We start from the raw sequence: 25932 nt of genomic DNA on the forward strand, positions 1-25932 counted from the left end.
TGCCATTAGAGTCTTATCAAACATATAATCATAGATTATGATTCAAACACCTTTTCTCTTTTAAAGTACAAATGCTTTAATAACAAACTACTTCAACTTTTACATAGTCTGAGCAAGATTATCACAAGAGCACTTTCTTGATCTGCACAAAAAACAGGAATGGGTTGCTATCGTCTATTCTCTCAGCTGAGTAGCATTTTCGCCAACAAACGGTACTGCTCATCTAAACTTTTTTGAAAGTTACAGGTCATATTGCTGAAATTTAAATATTTAATAATTTTCTTTTTTGAATAGTTTTTCTCGAATTTTGAATATCTTGTGATTCAAAATCAAATTATTCTCTTTATATAGTCAAATTGTAAATATCAGCCACACGAATGGATTTGTGTGGCTACGAATAAGATTATTTTTGGCGCTTCTCAAATTTAGATGCTTAAAATTTGATACAGCAATGAATCTAAATAAGTGGAAATTATTAACTTAGAAATGCTAAATCGTGACTCAATTCTTTTTTCAGCTGACAGCTGTGATAAAGGAAAAAAAGAGCGCTTTTGCGCCAAATCATGTAGTGTAGTTTGTAATCTCCTAAGCCAATGAATGAGCCGATATCAATTATGTCGTCAAATGTCTACCGTACGGAAGAAAATTGCGGATTATGCTAGCTCTGTCATATAACGTTGTTTGTTGTGTGTGATCTCATTTCTATCGTATTCAAGATTTTCCTCTTCAGCTTAGTTTCAAAAGTTACTTACAAATCAAAATGAGTGCGGTATGTTTGCATTTTTTAAATTCTATCTATTTTATCTTTCAAATATGTATAAAAAGGTTCCAGTCATTAGTTATTAATAATGTGACGTCCTTTACCTTATTGGTTCTGATGTCAGTTTTTTAATCCATTTTATAATGTTATATTTCTTAAACTTAAGTAAATCGATGTAAACTGTGAAGATTTATTATGTGACAGAAATTTATATTTAGCGTCCAGAAAAATAAAACGTGTTACATCAAGCTTAACCCGAGTTTATCTAGAAGTTTGCTGTGCTAAGATTTACTTTTTATTGTTATTGCATTGTTTTCCATTAACTGTTTCAGTACTGGTTACACTATAGAGAAGCAGAATAATTTGTGACCATTCTGTTAACGCTAAAGTGAACTACAGATTGCGTAATTGTGATGTGAAATAAAATATGGCGTGAATTAATTTCGGTTGTTTATGTGGCATGAGCTAGCTGTTTTTTCAGTGTTGTCTTTTTAAAATTCTTAATTACTTAAGGATACAAGGGAATTTAAGAGATTAAAATTCACAAATGTGATTGAAATAGTCAGAAAATTTATTTTATTTCAGTTAAGTGGAAATTGTTTTAAAGCCTGTCCATGAAAAAATCTTGAATATTAATTAAATTTAGAATATCATAGCATATTTCATTTTTCACCATTGATTTAAATATCATCAAATTCTGGAATATGATATTAAAAAATCCATTTGTTTCTTTGAATTAACAGCACATATCGGTGTTTTGATTATTAGGATTTATTATGCTTTTTTATTAGATAAATGTATAATGCCTTAAATATGACATTAGTATTTATGACATTATACTTAACAGCTTTGTAGATATTAGTATTTGTTGTATATCATGAAGTTTTGATCTTTGTTAGGACAGAAAAATATACCTACACTATAATAAATTTTCAAAATTTTTGTGAGTTTGCTGATAGTAGATGGATTTTTTTGCATTTTATTACATTTGGAAATAATCTAAGCTACTAATTCCATTTCAACGTAAATGAACTGCATTTATTCACAAACAAAATGCAGCTATTTTGTTGCAAATATGTTACATAAATTGATAAAATTGTTTTCCTCTGATATTTTAATTCCTTTATTTTGTGCATATGTGGTCTTTTATCTCCTCCAAACTATTAAATGCATTTTTACCTAATTTGTTTTGGCTATTTTATAAATGCTTGTTTGATTTTCTTTATTATATGTAAATATTAAGAAAGCTGCATCAGAAACTCAGTAAGGCATTCTAATCAAACAACAACAACAACAAAAAATCACCCCTTTCCCTCCATAGCATTTGTGCTCTTGCTAGGCTTATACTTTTGTTTATGCTCTCCATAGAATTCTTATTACCTTGAAAATGATCTAAAGTAGTTGTTTAAAAATATGATTCAAAATTAATCACCATCTCATCTTTATTATATATATATATATATATATATATATATATATATATATATATATATATATATATATATATATATATATATATATATATATATATATATATATATATAAAATAGTTTTTTTAAAATTATGAGTCTGGATTTCTAATGAAACTATATATATAGACTTCAAGAGCTGTGAAAACATTCATTGTTCTGTGTGAATTTTTCAAGAATAATTTAGCAAGTCATCTTAATTTGAAATAATTTTTAATCGAATAAATAATTTATTAGGATAATTTAAATATCAATATTTATTTTCCTTTAATCTTCCTCTATTCTAAAGTAGAATCGGATGTTAAATAAGCTGTCAGACGATATTTGGGTTCAAACCCTGTAATTGCCAAGATCAATCGTCTGTAAGGCCCGCAGAATAAAATGTTCTAATAATAGCAGTGAAAAATGCATGTGACTGGTTCTTATAAAATGTTGCAGGTCGAGAAGACTTCTTAAAAACAGACTTCTATTTCTTGAGACAAACCAACAAACATTTAATACGTTATAAAATATCACACCAACACAGACTACGAATACAAAAGAAAATCTGAATCTACGTCTAAGCATGATCTAAGTATCTACCGTACGAGTGCTTCCGCTTTTATATATATATAGTGAAAAATATTTGCATAAATAATTGGAAGCATCATTTCACTTCATTTTATAAATCATTGTGAACGGAGTTCGAATCATCAACAGTTTGTGTACACGCATTCGGATGGAAAGAAAATATGAAACGAGCATCCTATTTTTGCTAACATAAGCTATCAAAGCTGCACTTAGGATCGATGATAGGTAACGATTGTGTAAGTCACTGATGTATTCATTAAGATGTACAAATGTATTCATTAAGATGAATTTGTTTGCCTTTAATTAATGCCTGAACCCTATGTCTACTATTAGAGCTGTAAATTTGTATTAGATGAGATCACAGAATGGTATTGATTTGAAATAGAATCACACTTGTAAACAAATTAAAGAACCCATGATGTAAACTAAATTTACTGTAAACATAACAATAAAACAATATCTTATTATTTTGAATTATAGAAGAATATAGATGAACTGTGAATTTATGTAAAATTTATATATAATTTGTTGATGCATGGGGAAAATAGTAATTAAATATTATTCACTGATTTATACATCAAAACCCTTCCTTTTCATAAATGTGAATTCTTATTCTTGAATTTCAATATTTAAAAAGTCATTTAAAATATTTCTTAATATTTTCTTTCTTTCCTTTTCCTCTTTCAGTGTATTGACTCACTCTGATAGTTACAATTGGAAGAATTTTAGAGTTAAAAATTATTTTTGTGGAAACATTTGTGATATTATTTTCAGTTATTTTGGGTATTGATAATTATTAGTAAAAATAGTGCAGACCATTTTGTCATGAGATTTAATACTGTAGTTAAGTTATGTTAGTTAAAAATAAGTTCAAGATTCTTTCACGAATAAGAATGTGATGAGTTTGACAGCATCTTAACTTTTATTTATATATTGCATATGTGTATATTTCATTGTGAACTTATTTGTGCAGTGGCTGTTTATATGCACAACATATACTTTTATGTGACACCCACAATTCAAGCGACAGACTGTGAAAAATTTAAAAGTATGTTTCTCGTATATAATGTATTAATTATAATTGATTTCCTTTTCAAAGTATGTTTTTTTTAAAAAATCCTTTATAATCAACAATTGCTCAGCTTCCTTTGCATTTTCAGATATGAATTTTTTTGACCTGGCTGCATCAATTTTTATAAAGAGGATTAGATGTTAGATTACATTGAGTTGAATTTTTGAACTTAAAAAAATCTTATGATTTTGCCAGCCAGGGGAGTGGGAGCTTAATAGTATCACCAATGCATTGAAAAAAAAATGTATTTTGTTGAATAACTCATTGAAATAAACTTAATCATGCTCACAATGTTAATAGCATCTCAAATAGGCACCAAGAAAAGTGTCCCTCTCCCACCACTTAAGAAGGCATCTTACAACTTCTCTAGTTACAGATATGGTAACCTAGTAGTTTCATTAGATTGCTGAAAATAAGAAATTTGCTTAAAACAATTTTGAAAAGTGTCATATATATATATATAGACACTTTTCAAATTTCATTATTTACGGCATTCTTCTTGACATTATCCATTCTTTAAAAAAATAAATCCACTCCCCTTCCCCTTATTTCTCAGTAATTGACATATTGAAATATCAAAATAATTATTAAATCAAGAAAGAATATTTAAAAGGTTTCTAAGAATTCCAGTAAAATAAAGAATTGTAAAATAAACTATATCAGAAAGTTGAAGAGGAATTACTATTTATAAAAATAATAAATGCAGAGATCTTGTTTATATATAAGTAAAGAAAAATTAAGGGTGGAAGATTCTTCTTAAAAATAAAGTTAAAAATATTTTTATAATTCAAAATTTTATTTAAAATTAGTTAGATTCATACTTTTAATTTTTGAATTAATAATCAATTGTTATTTATTTTAATTTTTCAATTAACTTAAAATTCATGTTTTAGATGCACAACTAAAAAAAATTAATAAATAAATTTACAAGTTGCTAGTAGAATACATTGCTTGATTCTTTGGGTTAACAAATTGTAGACAATTGAAAGGGCACAGATTAGGCATTAATTAGATAAAGCCCACAGTAGCTGAAACTTTAAAAAAGTATTTATACATTATATGTATTTTATAATTTAATACCTTTTCTGGTACTTCAGAAAGCAGTTTTGAAATTTCAACTTAAATTCTGTACATTTAGTTATATGCTAGCAATATTTCCAATTTTACAGATGGAAATATTGTGAAAAGCTATATTTTATTAAATGCATGCTTATTTATTTTAATGTTTCCATAATGAAGCTCCAAAAATAAATAAATACAAAAACCAAAGTCCAATTTTATTTGTAGCTCACCTATTCTTATTGATAACTCATCACTAATCTCAGATGAATGTTGCGGCTAATGAAGTAGTACTAATATTTAAGCTGGGTGATGATTTGAGTTCTGTTAACAGAATAGCATCTCTTTTATTATAGATTAATTCATATTCTTTAAAATTTTATGCTTTAAAATGTTTGAAAAATAACTTTAGATGTAGAAAGCATTTGAGGCATATTTATTAGCAGTTGAAGAAAATTCCTTAAATATAGGTTTAGCTTTTAAAAAGTATTGATTATTGTATAAAAAATTTGTTGGTGATATTTCTAAATATTATGTCATATGGAATCGGTTCTGCTTTTCATAGATGAGTGACGACTCGGAAAGTGGAGGTGAAGAAAACTGTAATAGAGATGAAGAAAGCCCAGAAAGTCCCAAATCAGAATCTCGTTCCAGATCTTCATCTCCAGCTGCAAGATCAGTTTCCTCACCCACGTCACCACATTCACCTGCTTCACAATCTGATGGAGAAGTTGCTCAGGATTCTCCTCCTTCATCTCCACAGTCTCCTTCATCACGCTCATCTTCTAATGAAAGAAAATCCTCGCCATCTTCACCAAATGCTTCTTCACCTCAGCGTTCACCTTCAGTTGCAAATGGACAACAGTCTGATGATGAAGCACAGGTAAGTTTTTCTTCCTTTAAATAGGTATTAACTTTATTTCAAACTAAATTTTTTGTTCCAATTTAACTTTTTGTTCAGTTTTTTTTTCACATGTCAAAATTAAATTTTTCATCTAATCACACTGGTTAGTTGAATCACTGATATCACGCACAAAATATGTTATTTACATATTTGTTTCTGATAAAACTTTGTTTTATTTATTTGCGCTTTAATGTTATATAAGAATCATCAAAAATTCATTATTATAGGATTATTAAAATGTATTGAAAAAAATGGCTACTTTTATTTATCACTAGCCGCTTTTGGCGACCAGCCGGTTCACCAGTATTACCGCTCGCTACAATTTTCAATTAAATATTTTAAGTAACTTGTCTCTTAATAGCTTCTCAAACAAAACATTTTTAATCTTCAAATTTTGATAGTCATACCAAATTTATACTGTTGTTTAGATCATTTCGTTCAATTTACTATGTATATTTTGCTAATTTGTTGTCATTTCCGGTAAAATTTCAACTTTAATTTAAAGTGGAAATGCTGAAATTGCAATTAATGTAAAGATATTTTTTAATGAAACCAAGCGTTTTATTTTATTTATCATTTTTGTTGTTATTTATTAATTATTATTATTGAATATGAGTACTGCAAACAGAATCGTTCGGTATTTAAGTCTTATGTGAACTACAAAATATTTTTCATAATTTGCGTAATATCTCAAAGAATAATTCAACAAAAATTTCTCAGATTCAGCATAAAATTCAGTTTTTAGTTTGGCTTTCAAAAGGATTGAAATGAAATCAATAATAATATTTTGTTCCGGCCTATAAATATATTTCAAAAATTATGAAGTCTAAATTTTATGCAGTAAGGTATCATATTCTGAGAAATATTCTGGACACACCAAATTTTAAATAAATGAATGAATGTTTCTATTTTCCACAATCAACTAAGACTGATTTAAGAAGTTTTGAATGTTAAAAATTTAGAAAAACTCCACATTTTCATAATCTTAGGCCAATTAATCTTGAGAAACGTGTGCGCTGATTGGCGTATTTTCTTTAAAACGATCGATGGAAAATCTAAAATTGTCCCTTTTTTTTTTCTTATATAGTGATATTCAAATTTTTATAAATCAGTCAGTTTAAGTGATTGATTTTGTTGATTGGAAATTCTATATTTAAAATATTAGTGTTTCAAGAACATTTTGTTAAACGTGATTTCCACAGCAGAAGCTTTATGTAAAATCAAAAATTCGTTATATATTAGAGTATTTATTGGATCAAGTTACATAAAATATAATCATTTTCCATTTAGACCATTTTAGAAGATCTGTGTCTATTACTAAAGGTTTACAAATTAGCAGTGTGGCCCTGATTTGAATGGATATCCTGTTCATATTAAACAAAACTTGCCTTAAAATAAAACTGATTTATTGGATTAATAATACAGATAGTGTAAAAGGTCATAAAATAATTTTTCTTGAATTTATTTTTTAGAAAAAAATATTTTATATTTGTTTCTTTTCCTATAGACACGTGACGAAAATCATATTTTTGCAGATTTCATTTCCAAAAAGATTTAATTTATTTTTAAATGGAGCTTTAATCGATGTGATGGCAACACTTTGAAAAAAGCTAATTTTTTCCCCATGAATGCGAAACGTGCTCGTGCAGCCTAAATTTTATTTTTATTTTGTACGAAAAAAATTGTTGAAAAATATAGTTAAATTATATATTTAAAAATTAATTAAAAATAGACATTTAATTTTAAGGTTAAAACATTGGTATTATTTAAAAGATAAATTTTTGATCTTTAACTTGATGTAAAAATCTTTTTTGTACGTTAATATTTTCGGAAGTTATAGCAGAAACACGCTAAAATTTCGCTTATTTTTTAAATAAATAAAATTTTATTTCAAAATTCAAAAAAATAACCCCGAGGTGCATATTCCCGGCCTCCAAGGTATACACGTGCCAAATTTCATAGCTGTTGGTCGAACGGTCTAGCCTGTAGAGCGCCAACACACACACACACACACTGAACTTTATTATAAGTATAGATGAAGAATTTCCTAAACAGTTTGTGTACATTTGAATTTGAAGGTGACCAAATGCATTATATATATATATATATAGGACATATTTCTCTGGTAACAAGTATTTCTACTTTTTTTTGTGTTAATTAATTTTGAAATAATTAACAATGTTTAAATACTTTTTTGACACTACAAACATGGAAATTGCATAAGTTAACTTAAAAAAAAGTATCTCAAAGTAAAGAAACCTAATTAATCCATAGCAGAATATGCAGATATTCGTAACTATATAATTTTTTTATTTATTATAACAATTTAATAATTTTATTTTTTTTACAATTATTTGGTGTAATATTATTTAATTAGGAGAAAAAATATGTGTGTAATTTACTAATGTAAATATGTATGTAATATAAATTTATATGTCATTAAAATTTACTTTGTTTATAAAACTATATTAAATGCATTTGTTTAAATTTTTTTCTCTTGTTTTAAATGCCAGATTGCATATGATTCTCTTAAAGTAGATTATAATAATATTAGAAGTATTTGTTCAGTGAATTAAAAGAAATGAAACAATAAAAAATATTGTTTTATTTAAAAAGTTATAGAAAATTAAAAAAAAAATTTATTTTCATAACACATTATACCTATGCTATAAGGATATTTCTTTTGAATTATATTTTAAGATCAAAATCATCCATTGTTAGATATTTTTTCTTTAAACAATGATTTTAAGAGGGTTTGGAAAGATAATAGTTGTTCTTGACATGGAACAAGAAGTCAGTAGAGTTATTTGTGCCTTTAAAAATAGAATTTTTGTCATGATGCCAAGCTTTCTCAATATTTCTTGCTTGCACTTGGAAACTATTAAGTATTTTGTAAATAAGCTTAGTGTAGATAAGTTAATTAGGCAGTGAAAAAATATTTACGGAACCCTTATTAGATTTTCTATGGCATTCTATCAAAGTGAAGAAATTTGATAAATATTAATCATGCTGTGAAATTGTTTTGCAGTGCTTTTCTTCTGACAAAATAGCATTAAGCAGCATATCTGCAAAGTGCAAGACTTCCTGAGAGGATTACCTGCAATGGACTAATCATTTTCTAATTATACTAGTGTTTGTATATACTAGTGTTTGTATATACTAGTATACTTTGTCTTTGTATAATTCATCAATCTAGTAGTATTTAAAAGAGGAGGATGCAAACTCAAATCATTCCACTTGACTGTAGATTATGTACCTTTTACTTAAACATCTTTAAATAAATATTGAAAACATGGGAATGTTAAAGTAACAAGGTAAAAAAAAATTATACTGATTACTAATGATACACTGGAAGAAATTCTAAATATTTTTTTGTTGCATATCTTTGAAGTTCCTATTACATAATTTGGATACTTTAATTATCAAATTTTTACTGAAATTTAGGCTAGCGATGTTGAAATGAGTGATGCCGAAAACCACGATAGTGATGATGAAGCAGCTGTAAAAAGAGATAGTGATAAAAATGATGAAGATGCCAAGAAAAGTGACAATGAAGCCAGTGATCATAGTGATAATGAAGAATCTGAACAGGAGAATATTCCTGAAGTGAATATTGAAAGTGCTGATGAAAATGAAGACGAAAAGCAATCTATTAAAGAAAATGCATCAGATAATGAAAGTGCTGATGAAGAGAAAGGTAAAGCATTTTTATTTATATTTTTTCTAATTGAAGTTGCTATAATTCATTTAAGTTTATAGATAACTTTTGATAATGCCTTTTAATGAATGAAATTGTTGTTATTGTTTGATTTGATATCAAAAGCATGCTTTTTTTTAATAATGAGAGAATAATGATGCCAGTAAAATAGGTGTCAATAAATGTTAAAAAATAATGTCTCTTTAATTGAGTTTGATACATGGTCTAAATAATGAGATTGCTGAGAATATTTCTAAATTTTGGATATTAAAGGATACTTATATAAAGTTATAATGCTATTATAAATCTAAATGTGAAAGTGTTTGTGTAAAAGTTTAAGAATCGAATATTAATGTTAAAACTTAATTTAAGTTATTAATGAAGCTGGAAAGCTAAATTTCAAAGTAATATTTGATGTAGTTTACATTCAAAGAGATTGCTTCTAAATTTTCGTGATTGAGTTTTACTCGCACCTTTATTTTATAGGAAAAGAAGCTTATAAATATTGTTATATTTACTCATACCAGATTTAAATGGTTTTAGTTAATTTGATATCTTGGCAAGAATTTAATTCTTTATATTTAAATCTATTTGTGTAATTTTGCGATGTTATGTGTAAGATTTTTTTTATGTATATATATATGCCTTTAATATTGCAGATGATCAAAATAGTGTTCATGTTGGCTCTGATGATGAGAATAAAAGTGATGATGAAGGTGACAATGAGAAACAAGATTTTAATAAGAGTGAAAGTGCCCATAGTTCTCCTTCGTCCCCTATACAGACTAAGGAGAAAGAAGCCAGTGAATCAGCAGATGAAGATAAAAAGAAGTCAAAGTAGGATTTTCTGAATTTTTTTGTACTTGTACTAAATAGTCAATTTTTTAAATGTATAAATTAATAAAATTTAATGAATATGTTAAAAATTGAAATTGAAAATTTTTTTTAATCCAGGAAATCTGAAAGTGATGGTGAAGATAATGCTGAATCAGGTAATAGTCTACATTTTTCTTCTTTTTTTTGAAATTTTTTCATTTAATGGTTTTTTAATCTCGCTGTGATATACATACTTGAAGCATAAAAATACCTTATCTCTTATATGGATTGATAAATTCATCTTTATTATTGGTTTTCACCTTATGGGCTTTAAGTGACATTGTAAATATATATTTGCATTAAATTGTTTGTTAATTGGATGCATTGTTAAATAAAGGGGGGAAAAACAATTTCAATAAATTAGTGTATGAATTTTAATTTTTATATATAAGATGTGCTATTTTTTAAATTTTTATATCATCTAAAATGCTGTGCAGCTTAACACTAAAATATCCTGTGTTCTTTTTATAATTTTTTTCTGATAAAAGTTAATTATATATATATATATATATATATATATATATATATATATATATATATATATATATATTATGTAATTAGTGGTGAATTAACATTTTGTGGCTTTAAGATAATGCATATTTTGATTCTCCTTTTTTAACAAACTTTTAATTAGTTTAGTTTAATTTGGTTAATTTAGTTTATTTCAGTACAATTTTAACTTAATTAGCATGTCTGATAACATATTTTAGTTGTAAAGCAAAAAAAAAAAAAAAAAAAAAAAAAAAAAATTAATAAATTGTAAAAATATTAATGGTTTATTTATTTATTAGTACTGCACATTATTAAATTTTATATGCAATTAAATTTAAGCAAATGCTTGCTGTATAGTGCTGAAATGGTTAAACAAGCATATTGAAACAAATAGGAACATGATTATACTTAATAAAGCATTAATTTTATCCTAATTGCTTATAATTCATAAAACTGATCTATTTTACAAATTTATTTGGCAGCTTGGCTAATAACACTTTCGAGTTGATCTGCTTGTGACATTTTTTAAACCCAGTGTTGCCTAGCCTGCCCGATTGGAAATGCACCAATGCATACAATAGTTTTTCCCCCTGCCTACTCTTGTGGGGAGCAGACTTCTTTTAATTTTCACTTCTTTTTTTTTATTACCACACAAAATACCATCTGGTTCAAATCCTTTTCAATTGTTGTATAATTTAATGAAAATATCTAGAATATTGTGTCATCCCTAACATTTGAATATTTATTAAAAACAACAGTTTTAAATTTATTTTCAAACATCATGAAACAGCTGGCATCACATTGCTTGTTATAATGCTTAAGGAATTGATTTAAATATATTACAGGCACTTGTCCTTTGAGATTGGTAATAAAAACTTCTGTGCTAGATTTTTTTTTGAATCTATAATCTAAGTTTTATTTAAATATTATTTGCTTGGAATAAAGTTTTTTTTTTTTTTTTTTTTTTCTCCTATTAGAAAGTGATGCAGAAAGTGATGGTGAAGGGTAAGTGCATTAAAGTATTTTATTTAAAATTTCAATACTCTAAAGTTAAAATTCTTTTTTAATATCTAAATTTTTTTTCCTTCTTTTTAATTGCGTAAACTAAATTGAAATTATAAACAACCATTTTTACTGTTAGTTTTTTAAAATTGATATTGCAAGGTTAAGTGCTAAAATAACATGTATTCGGCATTTTATATTTTAAATGAAATTTCTTTAAATTAAATTGATGGATTATACTCATGAAATTGTCTTTCTTTTGTAATTTATGTTTTAAGAGATAAAGTGCCAGTTTTCAAAAATTTATTGTTTAAGTCAAGAGATATTTAAATTATGGTTTGAATCTCTTCATCAGGTCATATAAAAAAATATTAGAACCTTGAAGTTTCTGGCTTAAACACTTAAAAAAATCATTTCGTAAGATATTTCATAATAATATAAGATATTTCATAATAATATAAATTTAATCATCACAAAATTTCATTTAAGATTACTGATTTTGTTTGAATTTAGTTTTAATTATTATCAGTTTTGTATTTTTTTTACTTTAAATATGGCACTGTAATAACTTTTTTCTAGTAATATGGCTGCAAAATGCTCCTTGTATTGAAGAAGGAATTAGGAGCAGAAAAAAGAAAAATGAAAAGAGCTTAAACTAAATGATATTTCAAATTTGGGAAAAGAAAAATTTTAATTGGCAGATGGAAATTTTCTTAAAATTTAACAGATAATAATTCTTGTAAAATTTTTTTCTGTTAAGTGCCTGCGTGATTAAAAAATTAGTTGATATATATATATAAACATCTACTCTAGTTTTTTAAAAAAATTATTTTTTTTTTTTTTTTTTTAGATCTGAAGTTGGCGGTCTAATTGCTGATATATTTGGTGAAAGTGATGATGATGAAGAATTTGAGGTCAGTTAAATGCAGTCTTGGCTATTTCTGTATAATAAAGTCGTGCACTTACTAATCTACTTAGAATATTTCTTTTGCACAGTTTTTTTATGTTTCGTGAAATAAAAAATAAATAAATTTTCTTCCTGCGTACAATTTTGTTATACAAAATTTTTTTGATTAGATAATTTTTAATCAAGAAAAATACTAATAGAATAAGTTTTAATTATCATATTTATATCTAAAGAAAATGCATATTGTCAATATAGTGGGAACTAGGTGTCTAGGAACAATGAATTATTAAAATATTATTATCTAAAAGATAATTATATTTTAAATAATAATAATTAAAATATTATCTACTTTAATTATTCATTTCAAAGCTTAATAAAGCAATATTGTTACTTTGCTGTTCCTTCAAATATATGCTTATGGCAGTGGTCTGGAGACAACAGGGATGGATTATAGAACACCCTGAATATAAATCAGAGATAGTGCTTATTGAGATAAAATATTAATGCATTTATGCTATCTTTTTAAAATTAAAAATGGCGAAGAAGGGAAAAGATAACGTGGCCTGACTTATCCTTTCTATGTTGCTATTAATGAAACATAAAAATTAAAGGATCTCCTTAGGAATAGGGGAGGAAATGTTCTATGTTCATAGGAAATATATGTTGAATATTTTAGATCTTAATAAAAATTTATTTTATTAATTGTAGATTATTTAATCTTAACTTTTGAATCACTCAAAAGATAATGTGAGGGAAATTAAAATTTGTTATTGTTGTATTTGTCAGCTGCTGATTATAACAGAAAGAAATCCTGGTTAAGCATAGCATTATTAATTTTCTATTTAAGTTTTTAAAAGTGCATACAGAAAACAAAAACAATTCTTTTTAATTTGTAAGATTATTATTTTTATGAATGTCTGTATTTAATATATATAAATATTTTAGGGCTTTAATGAAGATGAAGATGTTGGTGCTGGAAAAAGCTCAAAAGACAGTGGTGTGAAAGTTAAAAAGGAGAAAAAGAAACGAGCAAAGAGTAAGTTCGAAATGTGTTCTATATTTTAACATTATATATATATATATATATATATATAATATGGACATAACACATTTCTATGGAAACATGGATTTCAGCATTTCTAGAATCAAATTTTATCATTCTGAGAGCAATCAGTTTGCTTTTATTTAATAGTACTGCAATATTTTTAATATCTCCAGAACTTTTTGTATCAATTTATTTATTTTTATCAATTAAGCATACTTGTTTTACTTCGTGGTGTTTATGGTTGTCACATTTCATTATTAATGAAGCTCAATTTTTCCATGGGTAGCATATGTCATGTCTGTACATATATATTTTTCAAAGTAAAAAATATCATTCTAAAATATACTTTTTAAGTTAAAATCAGTAATATTTCTTTATTTATAAAAACTTTTGTGGTTTTATTTAATACTTTGTCCTTTTTAAAAGAAAGTATAGTAGCTGCTGCTTAATGTGATGATTTTGGAATCTTAAAATTTTGGTTACATTAACTGATTGATATCAATAACCAAAAATTGAACTGTATTTTTATCACATCAAGGAAACAGTGAAAAGAGTGAAAAAAAACAACACCCCTTTTATTGTAGGTTTATCGGTAATTTATATAAAAAATAATTATTAAAAATTTCTTTGTTATTTGACAACAGCAGTTCACTGTATTGTATTTTTAATATTTGTTGAATTGCTTTCATCCACACATTCATCTCTCTCTTAGTTATCAATATTTATTGCTTAATCTTGATCACAAAAAGCTCAATATTTTCCTAAAAAAAGAGTTTTCAACTGAATTTCAGCTATGCTTCAGCATTGTGATGACTAATTTTCGTTAATCATTCTTATCTGTAAAGAATTTCACTTCTGTATTTAACACTGAAAACTTTAAAAAAAAAAAAAAATTACTTTTTTAAATCAGTCGCAGGCAAAAACAGTTTATGGCTGTTAATAGATTTTTTTTTAGCTAGACTTGATGGTGTAGCTGTTCATTTAAATTGGCCCATACAGCTCTTACCTAGATTAAAGAATATCAGTCTCGTCCTAAGGAAAAAATTGACCTTCATATTTTTTTTTTTTTTTTTAACGAAGTAGAGCAAATATTTTTAAAAAGTTATTCATTAACATTGGTTGTAACGATAGGATTGGTCTATTCTCTACTTCAAAGCTGATAACATTAAACAATACAGTGACTTTATTAACCCTACAATGCTTAAATTTTTATTTCTTTACAAAAAAAAAAAAAAAAAAGTGTCTTCCGAGTATAATTTATTTGCATATAATTTAGGAAAATTATTAAAAAATTTATTTTAATTATTTTTTTGAGAAATTAAACATACTATACAGCATTCAAGTGACATTAAAAACTACACAGTATTCAAGTGAGACAAATTGCATGAAAACTTATTCTGCAATACAAATAAAAGTCTCTTTTTGCCAATATATATATTTTTTTTACTATGCAAAAAAAATATTTTGATAGTATCTTTAATGGTAAAACTATTCATATATCAGCTAAAAGTTTATATCGTTCATATCCGGTTTAAATCTACTTCTAATATCGTTATTGCTGTATCTTGATCTGTTCTACAAATGTTTATCAAAAAGCATTTAAAAAAGGATTTGCAAACACTCACTGTTGCCTTTGGGAACAGTCGTGTTTTAAACGTAAATAAAAATGTGTAGCCAAATGACTGCATGATGCATTATAGATTAAACAAATATTTTTATACATTTCCATATTGTGGTTCAAGGAATTGTTTGCAATTATATTAAGCTGTGTTCATTGTAGCATTAAGTTTTACTTTTAAATAAATTCATGTTACAGCTTGTATATGGAATTAGTTAATATTCTGAGTGAAAATATCCCTTTTTTTATTGAATAAATAGGATTTTTCTTTGTAAATTTCCAGTTTTTTAAAAAATATTTCCACTTTTTTTTTGTTCTGTAAAATATCTTGGCCAAAATTTTATTTATACAACTTTATAGACAATAGAAAATGTCAACTAATATTAAATTATCTACATTAATTTAAATGATTTTAGTTATGTCTGATTCTGAGGATGAAAAAGAAGAGGAGGATGATAAAGAAGAAGAAATTGAGGAAGCATCTGGTATCATAGAAGATGTTCCTGCACCACCCCCAGAAGAAAATGAGGTGCAGGAAGAAGAAGAACTACCGAAAAAGAAAAAGAAAGAAGAGTCTGATTCAGAAGATGATGAAGATCGAAAAATGAGGTTTATACCTTTTAACTTTTGATAAAAATTTCTCATTTTAGAATATTTTTTCAACATAGTGATAAAAATACTTAGTACTTTTCTCTATTAACATTTAAATAATTATTTTTTTTTGTGCTGTATAATTTTTATAAATGTGTACAAGATGTCCAGGGTTTAAATATCACAAAGTAATACTTAGATTCTGAGAGAATTCACATGATTCAGTGTGAAAAGATTGTTGTTGATAGTAGCTTTGGATAAATTTTTGCAATAATTGCAAACTGATGCCACTTAGCTTTTAATGTCACATCTTCAACTGCCAGGTTATTAGACATATCACTGTTGGACATTTTAGTTTGTAACATTATTAAAATGATTATGGAGGAATAAGAAGTTCCTAATAGGGATTATTAAAAAATGTATATATATCTGCAGCAGTTGAATTAATAGTACCGTGAAAACACCTAGCTAATGACTTACATTTTAGACTGTAATATTGAAATTACTGTAAAGTTGTATTGTTAAACTTTATTAATTTGCATAGAAATGTAAAGATTTGGCTTTTTTTTTTGTAAGTGGAATTTTATAATACACAAATTTTGGCCTATGCGAACGATATTGACATAATTTCAAGAACTGTTTCGGCATTAAAAGATGCTTTTCTTTCTTTTGAGCATGTTGCTAATAACATGGGACTTATCCTAAACAGCGAAATGACCAAATATATGCCTGTACTAAGTAATGGAACCTCCCACGAATCACATCTAGAAGTTGATTCTCACAAATTTCAGGTTGTCCAAAGTTTTACTTATCTTGGTTCTATAGTTACTGATGACAATAGTATAGTGAAAGAAATTCAAGATCATCTATTGAATGCAAATAAAGCCTTTTACGGACTAAAACGACTTTTTAAATCCTCACTACTATCAAGAAATACAACATTTTTAATTTATAAAACCTTAATTAGACCAATACTTACCTATGGCTCAGAGACCTGAACTCTGACCAAAGCTGGAGAAAATAAGTCATTTTTGAAAGAAAACTTCTACAAGCCATTCTTGATGGTATAGAAATCAACTATCTTTGGAGAAGAAGATATAAAATTTGAGCTATATAAAATCTATAGAGAACCAGATATAATAAAGTTCATAAAAAATAAATCGGATGAACTGGGCTTCTCATATATTTAGAATGGATGTTAATTCCATAGTAAAAATTTCTTTTACATAAACCTTTAACAAATAGGAAAAGGGGCAGACCTAAAATGAGATGAAATGGAGTTGGTGGAGATAGACCTCCTGGCTATCCAGGAAAGAAACTGGTGCACAGGTGTCAAAAATAGTATGCAGTGGAACAGAATTCAGAGGAAGGCATTGGCTCACACTGAGCTGTCTAGCCAAATATGATGATGATGATGGAATTTTATAATTAGTTGTACGTTATTCTTTCAGCATTAGCTACTCTTTTAAATTCCATTGTTTCAGACATCCAATATCGCATGCATAAAATGGTGCATTTTTAATTAAATTAAAACTGTATCATTTTCTCAATAACAGTTTTGTTAATTTCTAATTTGTGTATTGGTGAAATGTTATAACATTTATTATTTAAGTAATTTATTCTGTATTGGATAATTTCAAAGAGAATGCTTTTGTTTTTAACTTGATTTGAGATAATGCATTGATTTAAATATTCATAAGCTTGAAAGCATTTAATATTAGTTATTTTCAGTTTTAATCTTTATATACATTTAGGATTTATTAATATTTAATTTATTATGTATAATATTTTCATTTGTAGAGAGGATTTTGTATCAGATTTTGATTTGATGATGCAAAAGAAGAAAGAAGAAAATTCTAAAAGAAGAAAACGTAAGGATGTTGATTTAATTAGTGACAGTGATGATCTAATTGCTGATATTATTTCTCAAATGAGACAAGCTGCTGAAGTAAGTGTAATTTGTTGAAATTTAATATGTATTATAGAAATGTGTTCACAAATTGTAATGTATATTATACAGTCAAAGAGTGCCTCTTAAATTTTATGGATGCAGTGAATTCTCATATAATATGGATAAAATGTCGCATACTGTGCGAGTCTGCATTATAGGAGACTCGCAGTATGGTTAGTTTATCTATACTGGAGTGTACTGTAAATAGATATTCCAATTTGCACAATTTCCTATTCACACATTGCATAACTTTTTAGTGTTATTTGGAAGTCAAATGTAATTCAAATGCTTATGGGAGGAAAATAATTGTGTAGCAATTTAGAGGAGATTTTATAAACTCCACTGCTTGTTTTTTAAAAACATGTTATAGATATGTGTAGTTATAATATAGTGGAATTCAGTGGTATGTAAAAATAAAAGAAAATGAAGCTTTATAAAGTTTGAAAGTTTCAGAATGATTAACATTCTTTTACTTCCTCATATACATAAGTATTGTAAATTTTAAAAAATGACCATACTTCCTATATATACAATGAATGCATAGGCTTTTAAATTATCTTTTGAGAGTCTGTCATTTAAATGTTTATGATAAAATAATGAATTGTGCGTCAATTTAAATGTGATCCCCCCTGTTTTTATATATATATATATATATATAATAGTGATAGAATTCATTGCTATCTAACAAAAATTTTCAAAATGTTAAAGGGATTATTAAGGAGGGTGATTAATTAACATTTACTTTCGCATGTATTAAATTATACGTAGCATTGAAAAAAATTTTCTGTTCTATCTTGATAGATTCCTCATGCTTTGAATTTTCCTGAATCTGAAAAATGTTTTTCAGAATATGTTCAATATGTCTCTGTGAATTCAATTGCTCAAAAAATGCAATGAGCTAGAAGTATGAAATTTAATGTGCTCTTTATATCAAAAATATGCATTTCTATCAAATTTTGTACAAAATCCTTCTGCTGGAGTTCTGTCAATAGTAACTCAAGAATTGCTACAAGATAAATCAAAGAAAGTTGGCATATGATTTTATCATTAGAAGTATTTGTATGTATTAGAATTATTTGTAATTTATCAGCTTGATTGTCTGGTTGTACATGTACTGATGAGCATGCCATTGTGATATCTAAAAAATGCAACAAACCAGATAGTGTATCTTTAAATCTAAATGGAAATCAGTGAAATTGGGTCTAGGAAAGAGGCAAAGGTTTTAGATGTATACTATATTTTCTTTATAGCACAAAATTAAGCTTAAAATCTGTCAAGCTGTGGAAATATATGTCATGTGATAGAAGTTAAGGAGAGAATGCATTGTTTATTTAGTTACTGAATATTATTTTGTTATGCATAATTGTTTTTGACATGAAATATGATGGTTTCTTTAGTTGACTGTACAATGACTTTTTATGAAGGGTCATTCTAAAGATCTCTCTACTCTTAATATATAGATTTCCTAGTACTTGTTCATTTTTATGACCTCCCACAATAAATTGTCAAAAAATGAAAATCATCACTCACCAAAGTAATCTGAAAATCGCCAATTAAACCTATTATCTTGATGTAATCTTCAAATCACTACGTAAACTTGAGAATACAACCATCTTGTGAATTTTTGGCATTTAATGTATAATTAAGCTTGGTGATCTCTGCATAATCTGAAAATCATCAAGTAAACCAATTATAATGACATTGTTGAGTAATCTGAAAATGGCCAAGTAAATTGGGAGAGTAGTAAAAATAAACAAGTACTGATCTCTCTAATTATTGTAAAAGTGATAGTAACTCTAGAAATGGTTGAAATTTTTTTTTTTTTTATCATTGACATTTTTTTAATGTTCAATTTTTTTCTGCTTATTAAGGAAGATAAAATGCTGAATGAACAAAAGAAGACAGCAACTAAGAAGTTAAAGATTTTACCTATGGTTATGTCTCAATTGAAAAAGCAAGATTTGAAAACTGCATTTTTGGATCAAGGGGTTTTAAATGTTATTGCTGAATGGCTCACCCCTCTACCAGATCGTAGTTTACCTCATCTAAATATTAGGGAAGGAATGCTGAAGCAGCTGCTTGATGTAAATATTTCCTTTTAGTCTATCTAATGTAATACTTTATTTTTCATATTAATGACAGTTACATCTTCTGTAAATGAAAATTTTTTAATTTATAGATGGAATATTTAGGACAAAATATAATATTTCTTAGTACTTAATATTATTAGTGATAATTAGTATTAATAATGTTATTAGTGATAAAAGGAGTATTAATTTTTCATTATTCCACTGTTTCAAATCTTCAGATCTTTAAATCTACTGTTTTAATTCGGAATTTATTTTAGTTTGTTTGACTAAAAAAATGCAATGCTTTTTAACTATATAAATTATATTTAACCTATATGAATTCATTTATAGTATTGTATGCTAATTATATATTGTATTTTAGTGTTTCAGCTGAATTTAGTAAATATGCTGATATATAGTGTTTTCATCAACAATCAACAACTACAAAAATGGATTGAATTTGAAAATGTTATTTAATTTAACTGTATAGTCATTTTAAAATTCTGCTTAAAATAGCTGTGTAAAAAAGAAATGTAGTCTTTATCATAATCTTTATTTTGCTACTATATTTTCTTTTATAGTTTCCAAGTTTTGACCAAAGTCTTCTGAAATCTAGTGGTATTGGACGAGCTTTAATGTATTTATATAAACATCCTAAAGAAACAAAGGAAAATCGTGCAAGAGCTGGGAAACTCATTACTGAATGGGCTCGACCTATATTTAATGTTACTACAAATTATCATTCATTAACTAAAGAAGAGAGGGAACAAAGAGATTATGAACATTTACCAAAACAGCTTAAACGAAAGTGAGTATTATGCATATATATTTGTTTACTATAAATTTTTTTTTTTCGTGATCAGCTCAAATTTAGTATTTAAGTGCAATGATGTTCAGAATCAAAGAGAAAGGCTTTTGCTTCACATATGAAGTAAAAATAGACACAGTTTATTCTTTTTTTAAAAAATAAAGTAATCCAAAATAATAAAGTTGTATTAGAACTAAAATACAACGAGATATTACTGGGAGGATGCATGATTTTTTTTAATGAATATTATCTAGAGTCATCCTTTCTATGGTGGAAAAATAATTCAAGAAATTTAGGGCTCTTATTCTTATTTTTTGATAGTCGGTGCCTGATTTGTTTATTCATATTCAGAAAAAAAAAATTCCAGTAATTTCTGAAATATTATAAATAATTTTTCAAAATATTACTTGATGGGTGTTGAAATGCTGTACTAAAATTTTTAATGACCTTCTGTAAGCACCTAAACTTTTCAACTCTTTTTAAGAAATCTATGATAGTTTTGTTGAATTTAAATAGATTAATCAATTTTTGAAAACTTTTTAAAAAAGTGTATGGAAGTGAAAATGCATATAGGGAATGAATGCTCTATTGATGCTGATATTCCTGTAAAATGAATTAATAAGAAGGAACATTCTTACTTTTAATTTTTTAATTAACTTTTTATTAATCTTTATTAACTATTTATTTAATCTTCATCCTGGGACCTGTTATTAGAAAATATATATATATAAAAATCTTAATATTATTTTCCTGACTCTGTTTATTATATTAATGATAAAGTTTTATTGTTGGACTGTTTATTAACTTTCATTTTTTTTTAATCAGAAAAAGTGAAGATGCACCAGAAGAAGAACCTAGCCCTAAGAAAAACATGGAAGTTTTGGAGACTGAAAAAACGTAAGTAATTAGGAATGCATAATGACATTTTGCAGACATTCAAATTTGTTTGTGAAGATGTTGTCTGTCATTTGTGACATATATGTGAGGATTTTTTAAAGCATATTTGAATAGAAGAAACAGTTTATATACCTTGTACTAACTATGACTTCAATTATTAGACATTTGTTTTTCATTCTTCTCTGCCAATCAAATGAAATTGAATGGAGTTTATTTGATATTTGTATAGTTTCATAAAAGGTTGCTTAAAGGGCTTTATATATATAGTTATAATATATATTCTTTATTTAAATAACATGTATAAAAAATATTGCTATTGTCTGAAAATCAGATTTCATGCTTTTTATATTGAAATCTTGTTACCTTCCTGGGCATGGACAGATGCAAAGAGCATTGTTTAAAATATATTTATTTTATTGTCAAGATAAGTAAACTCATAATTCATAAATGCAAGCAAAGTGATTTCTCAAATTATTAAAACAAGAATAGTATCAAAAAATACTTTAAATTAGAATCCAAATGAATTTAAAATTATTTCTTGCACTTGAATGAAACTATTTTTTAACCTCAGCAATAATATTCTGTGTAATGACACTGTAGTTAAAATGAAGTTGTTTTATTTCATAGAGCTGTTTCTATAGCCTAAATTATATAGCCCTAAATTTCTGTTGTGCCATCTAACAGCAATATAGCTACTTATAGTTATCTCTTTACTATCCGTATACTTATCACTGACTATGGTTGTTTTAATTTTGTCTGTTGACCCTTGAACCAGTTATAGAATTCCGTTTATAATTTTGTACCTAATCAGACACTGAGAAGAAATAACTTTCCTAGTACTTTATTCACTCTTTGTATGAAACTACAACTGAACAACAATTTACATGAAGTGTTTCAACATGCTTCTTAGTGTTAATTTTCATTTGCAACATGTGCATTACATACCTTAAATGCATTTTGAATTCTAGGATTTATTATCTGTATGTTGCTGTTCACATCTCAAGTCAAATATTATATACTGCTTTTCATTTGTATATTTATTTATTAATGTATTGGGACACATTTTTGGAAAAATATTGTTTTTGCATATTGCTGTGTTACTCAATTAAAATATTAAATACATTTAATTCTGTGTATATCAGCATTAAAAGGAAAAAAATTTTCTTAGATTTTTACAATATGAGGAGTGTTAAATTTTCTAAATTTCTTCAGTAAATTTGGCATTTATTATGAAATTTATTATATAAATTAATGTTTATGGAGTTGGAAATTGAATATTTTAAACTTTTTTTTTGCTTTAATTTTCATCAGTTGGGTAATAAATTTTTATTTCAAATAGAACAATCAGACCTGGAGATAAAGGTTGGATTGGAAGAGCTCGTGTTCCTATGCCTTCAAATAAAGATTATGTAAATAGACCAAAATGGAATGTAGAAATGGAATTTGGGAGAGTGAGTAAAATTATTCTTTAAATTCTTATTTTATAGCCATTTTATTTATTAATTGCTTTGAATTTTATTTATTTTAAAAAGTACTGAATTTTATTTACTTTATAAAGTTGGTATTTAAAGCATAGTTGATAAGGCAGTATTGCATAAACAGAATAGTTTTTCAGTTAAACCTCACACTATTTATATTAAATTTGTGTATGTCTGAAAAAAAATCAATATATAGAAATTTTAATGAATTGAAATAATTTTTTATCAATTTCTAATTAAAAAAGATTTTACATGATTAATTTTTACTGTTAAGAAGATATCGCCAACAAAATTTATTAAAAAAAAACACGTTCAAATAGGTATGTAATTTGCATATTATATTATAGTGCATTAACCCTTTAAAGTATAGAAACATAAATTTTCTGAATTTTTAAATTATTTAATTAATTTACATGCTTAGGGTCTTAGGAAAGAGAAAATAACTTTAAAAAAAATTATAGTAGACTGCACCACAAGGGGTGGTGGTTTCACTGAAGTATCACCATGCACCTACAACATATTCTTCATATGAATGATTAATACTTTTTACTCATTTTGTAACATAATTATTCATTTTCTATTAATGGAAATATTAAAACATACAATATTATCAATGAAAACTACTTATACAATCTTACAACATGGAAAAAAAATTATAAAAAAAAAACAATTTTAATAACAAGCAATTCTCAAATAAAGCTAACAATGGCAAGTTATCTATGTGGCATTTAGACTTTAAGTACAGTCAACACTATATTCAAGTTATAAAAAAACATTATATTTAAATTAGCCATTTAAAAATTAAGAAAATTATACTATATTAGAAAATATATTTAACATCCCTATAGTATGGTTGCTTGCTAATACAAGAATGCAATTGGGAAGGGTAAATTTCAACCATCCTATTCGTAAAAACCTTACTCAAATGTAAATAAAATCCTCACCCACAAAACACATAGCAAAACCCCCATAAATTATCAGCCACTTGACTGAGAGTGTCAGGGGAAGGAAAGCAAATATGTTTTGCTAATGAATTTCAAGTGGTAGAGAATCTTATGCCGTAGGAGCGTGGTGGTATATCTCTGAAACCATCTAAAAAGATGTCAAGTATGAAGAACTTATTTTTCGCAATTTGATTTGAAAAAAATATATATGTTGTAGACAGCTTTCATACAACAAATTTATGAGTGCATTTTGAATTTGTTTTTTGCTTGCTGAAAAAATAAAGTTGAAAGTACTGAGAAAAACCATTAAAAATGATAATGTATGTAATGATTTGTACTTAAGAGAGTTATTAACTAGTGTTCTGGCATCTACAGGCAAGTATTAAAGTTAGAATATTATTTTGGAACCACTGTGCACCGAAGGGTTAAAAAAAATTATATATTTGTATACACATTTTTTTGTTTTTGTTTTTTTGGACAAAACGTTCCGCTATGCTTTTTAAAAAAAAATATAATCCTTTGCCAAAACTGCTTCAAAGTAACATTCAGTTTTATTCACAGAGTTGCAGAAATAATTCAGAATAAATAAATATAAAGTTGTGTTGGGAAGCTTATAAATGCTTCTATTGCTTCTCTTCTACATGTTTTTCCAATTATTCATTTTCAATCTAATCATCTCGGTTTATCTTGTCCAAATAAATTATTCAAAAAGTATTGATTAGTGGTATAAACAGACATAAATAATTTCTTGTCCATGTGTAAAAATTGCTTGATTTCAATATCATAATTTATAAATGATTATTAATTTCAAGCTTGGCATGCATAATTTTTTTTTTTTTTTTTGTGATATACAAGAACTATTTTTTTAATGAAAATCTGAGATTCCTGAAAAATTCCATATATAAAGATTTTTAATGTATGAAAGTGTTATACATGATTATTTAATTATATAATAACAGTATTTGAAAATAAATTACCTGTGTAGTTTTAAAGTAAATGATTTAATATTGGTGAAATGTGCAGCTTATCATCACTATGAAAAACATAGTAATTCTATATTACAAAGTTTCTTGCATTTTTAAAATAAAAATTGCAGAAATTTTGGAAGTCAAGGTTTATAATTAAGGTAGAAATTAATAATAAATTTCTTTGTATCTAATCATATCTAGTGTTTTACTGGGAACAATGTTTTATTAAACAAATAAATAAAATGCAGGTTTTAAAAATACATTTAACAAAGTTTAAAATGCATGCAAATTGGTTAATACACATTTGTGATTACAGATTAGTTAATAGACTGTGAACGTTTCATAGGGTTTGCAGTTCAATTTTCATTTATTAAGTTCATATAACTGCCTCCCCCTGTTTCATTTTCTGTACTAACACAGTGAAAATTCAAGATGTCTAGTTTTGTTTTCTGTATTACATACTAATTTTGTTACACATACAATTTTATGTAAATTCCTAAAGCATGTGATTTTTTTTTTCAGTCATCATCAAAGAAGCCTCTCACTCGTATCGAGAAACATATGAGGGCAATTCAAGATAAAAAACGTTTAAGCAAACAGCAAAGAGCTATTACAATCAGTATTGAAGGCAGAAAGATGGCTATATAGTTTATGAACTTAGAATAAGTTTATATTTATATATTGTATATGTGAATGCATTTTGGCCGTTCTTTGTATTATACTTTAAAGTTGAATGAATTTTTTATTTACTTAAA

General features: G+C 26.2%; 1 protein-coding gene across 3 annotated transcripts; it reads left to right on the forward strand.

Annotated features, from left to right (window-relative positions):
* Window positions 1-193: 193 nt before the first annotated feature.
* Window positions 194-25932, forward strand: LOC129961880 (protein IWS1 homolog). Of its 3 annotated transcripts, XM_056075497.1 has the most exons (16): window positions 629-769; window positions 3773-3847; window positions 5496-5813; window positions 9279-9531; window positions 10191-10368; window positions 10486-10523; window positions 11877-11904; window positions 12752-12815; window positions 13754-13844; window positions 15888-16080; window positions 17863-18010; window positions 19885-20097; window positions 20664-20890; window positions 21716-21787; window positions 23127-23238; window positions 25700-25932. In XM_056075497.1, exons 3-16 carry the CDS (start codon window positions 5496-5498, stop codon window positions 25823-25825), a joined length of 2061 nt encoding a protein of 686 aa, XP_055931472.1. In that variant the 5' UTR covers window positions 629-769; window positions 3773-3847; the 3' UTR covers window positions 25826-25932. The 3 variants fall into 3 exon arrangements, with proteins under 3 accessions (XP_055931473.1, XP_055931471.1, XP_055931472.1); XM_056075498.1 differs by lacking the exons at window positions 629-769; window positions 3773-3847 and adding an exon at window positions 194-212; XM_056075496.1 differs by lacking the exon at window positions 3773-3847 and having other exon boundaries at window positions 610-769.

The sequence above is a fragment of the Argiope bruennichi genome, chromosome 2, assembly GCF_947563725.1.
Source record: "Argiope bruennichi chromosome 2, qqArgBrue1.1, whole genome shotgun sequence".
NCBI classification, from domain to species: domain Eukaryota; kingdom Metazoa; phylum Arthropoda; class Arachnida; order Araneae; family Araneidae; genus Argiope; species Argiope bruennichi.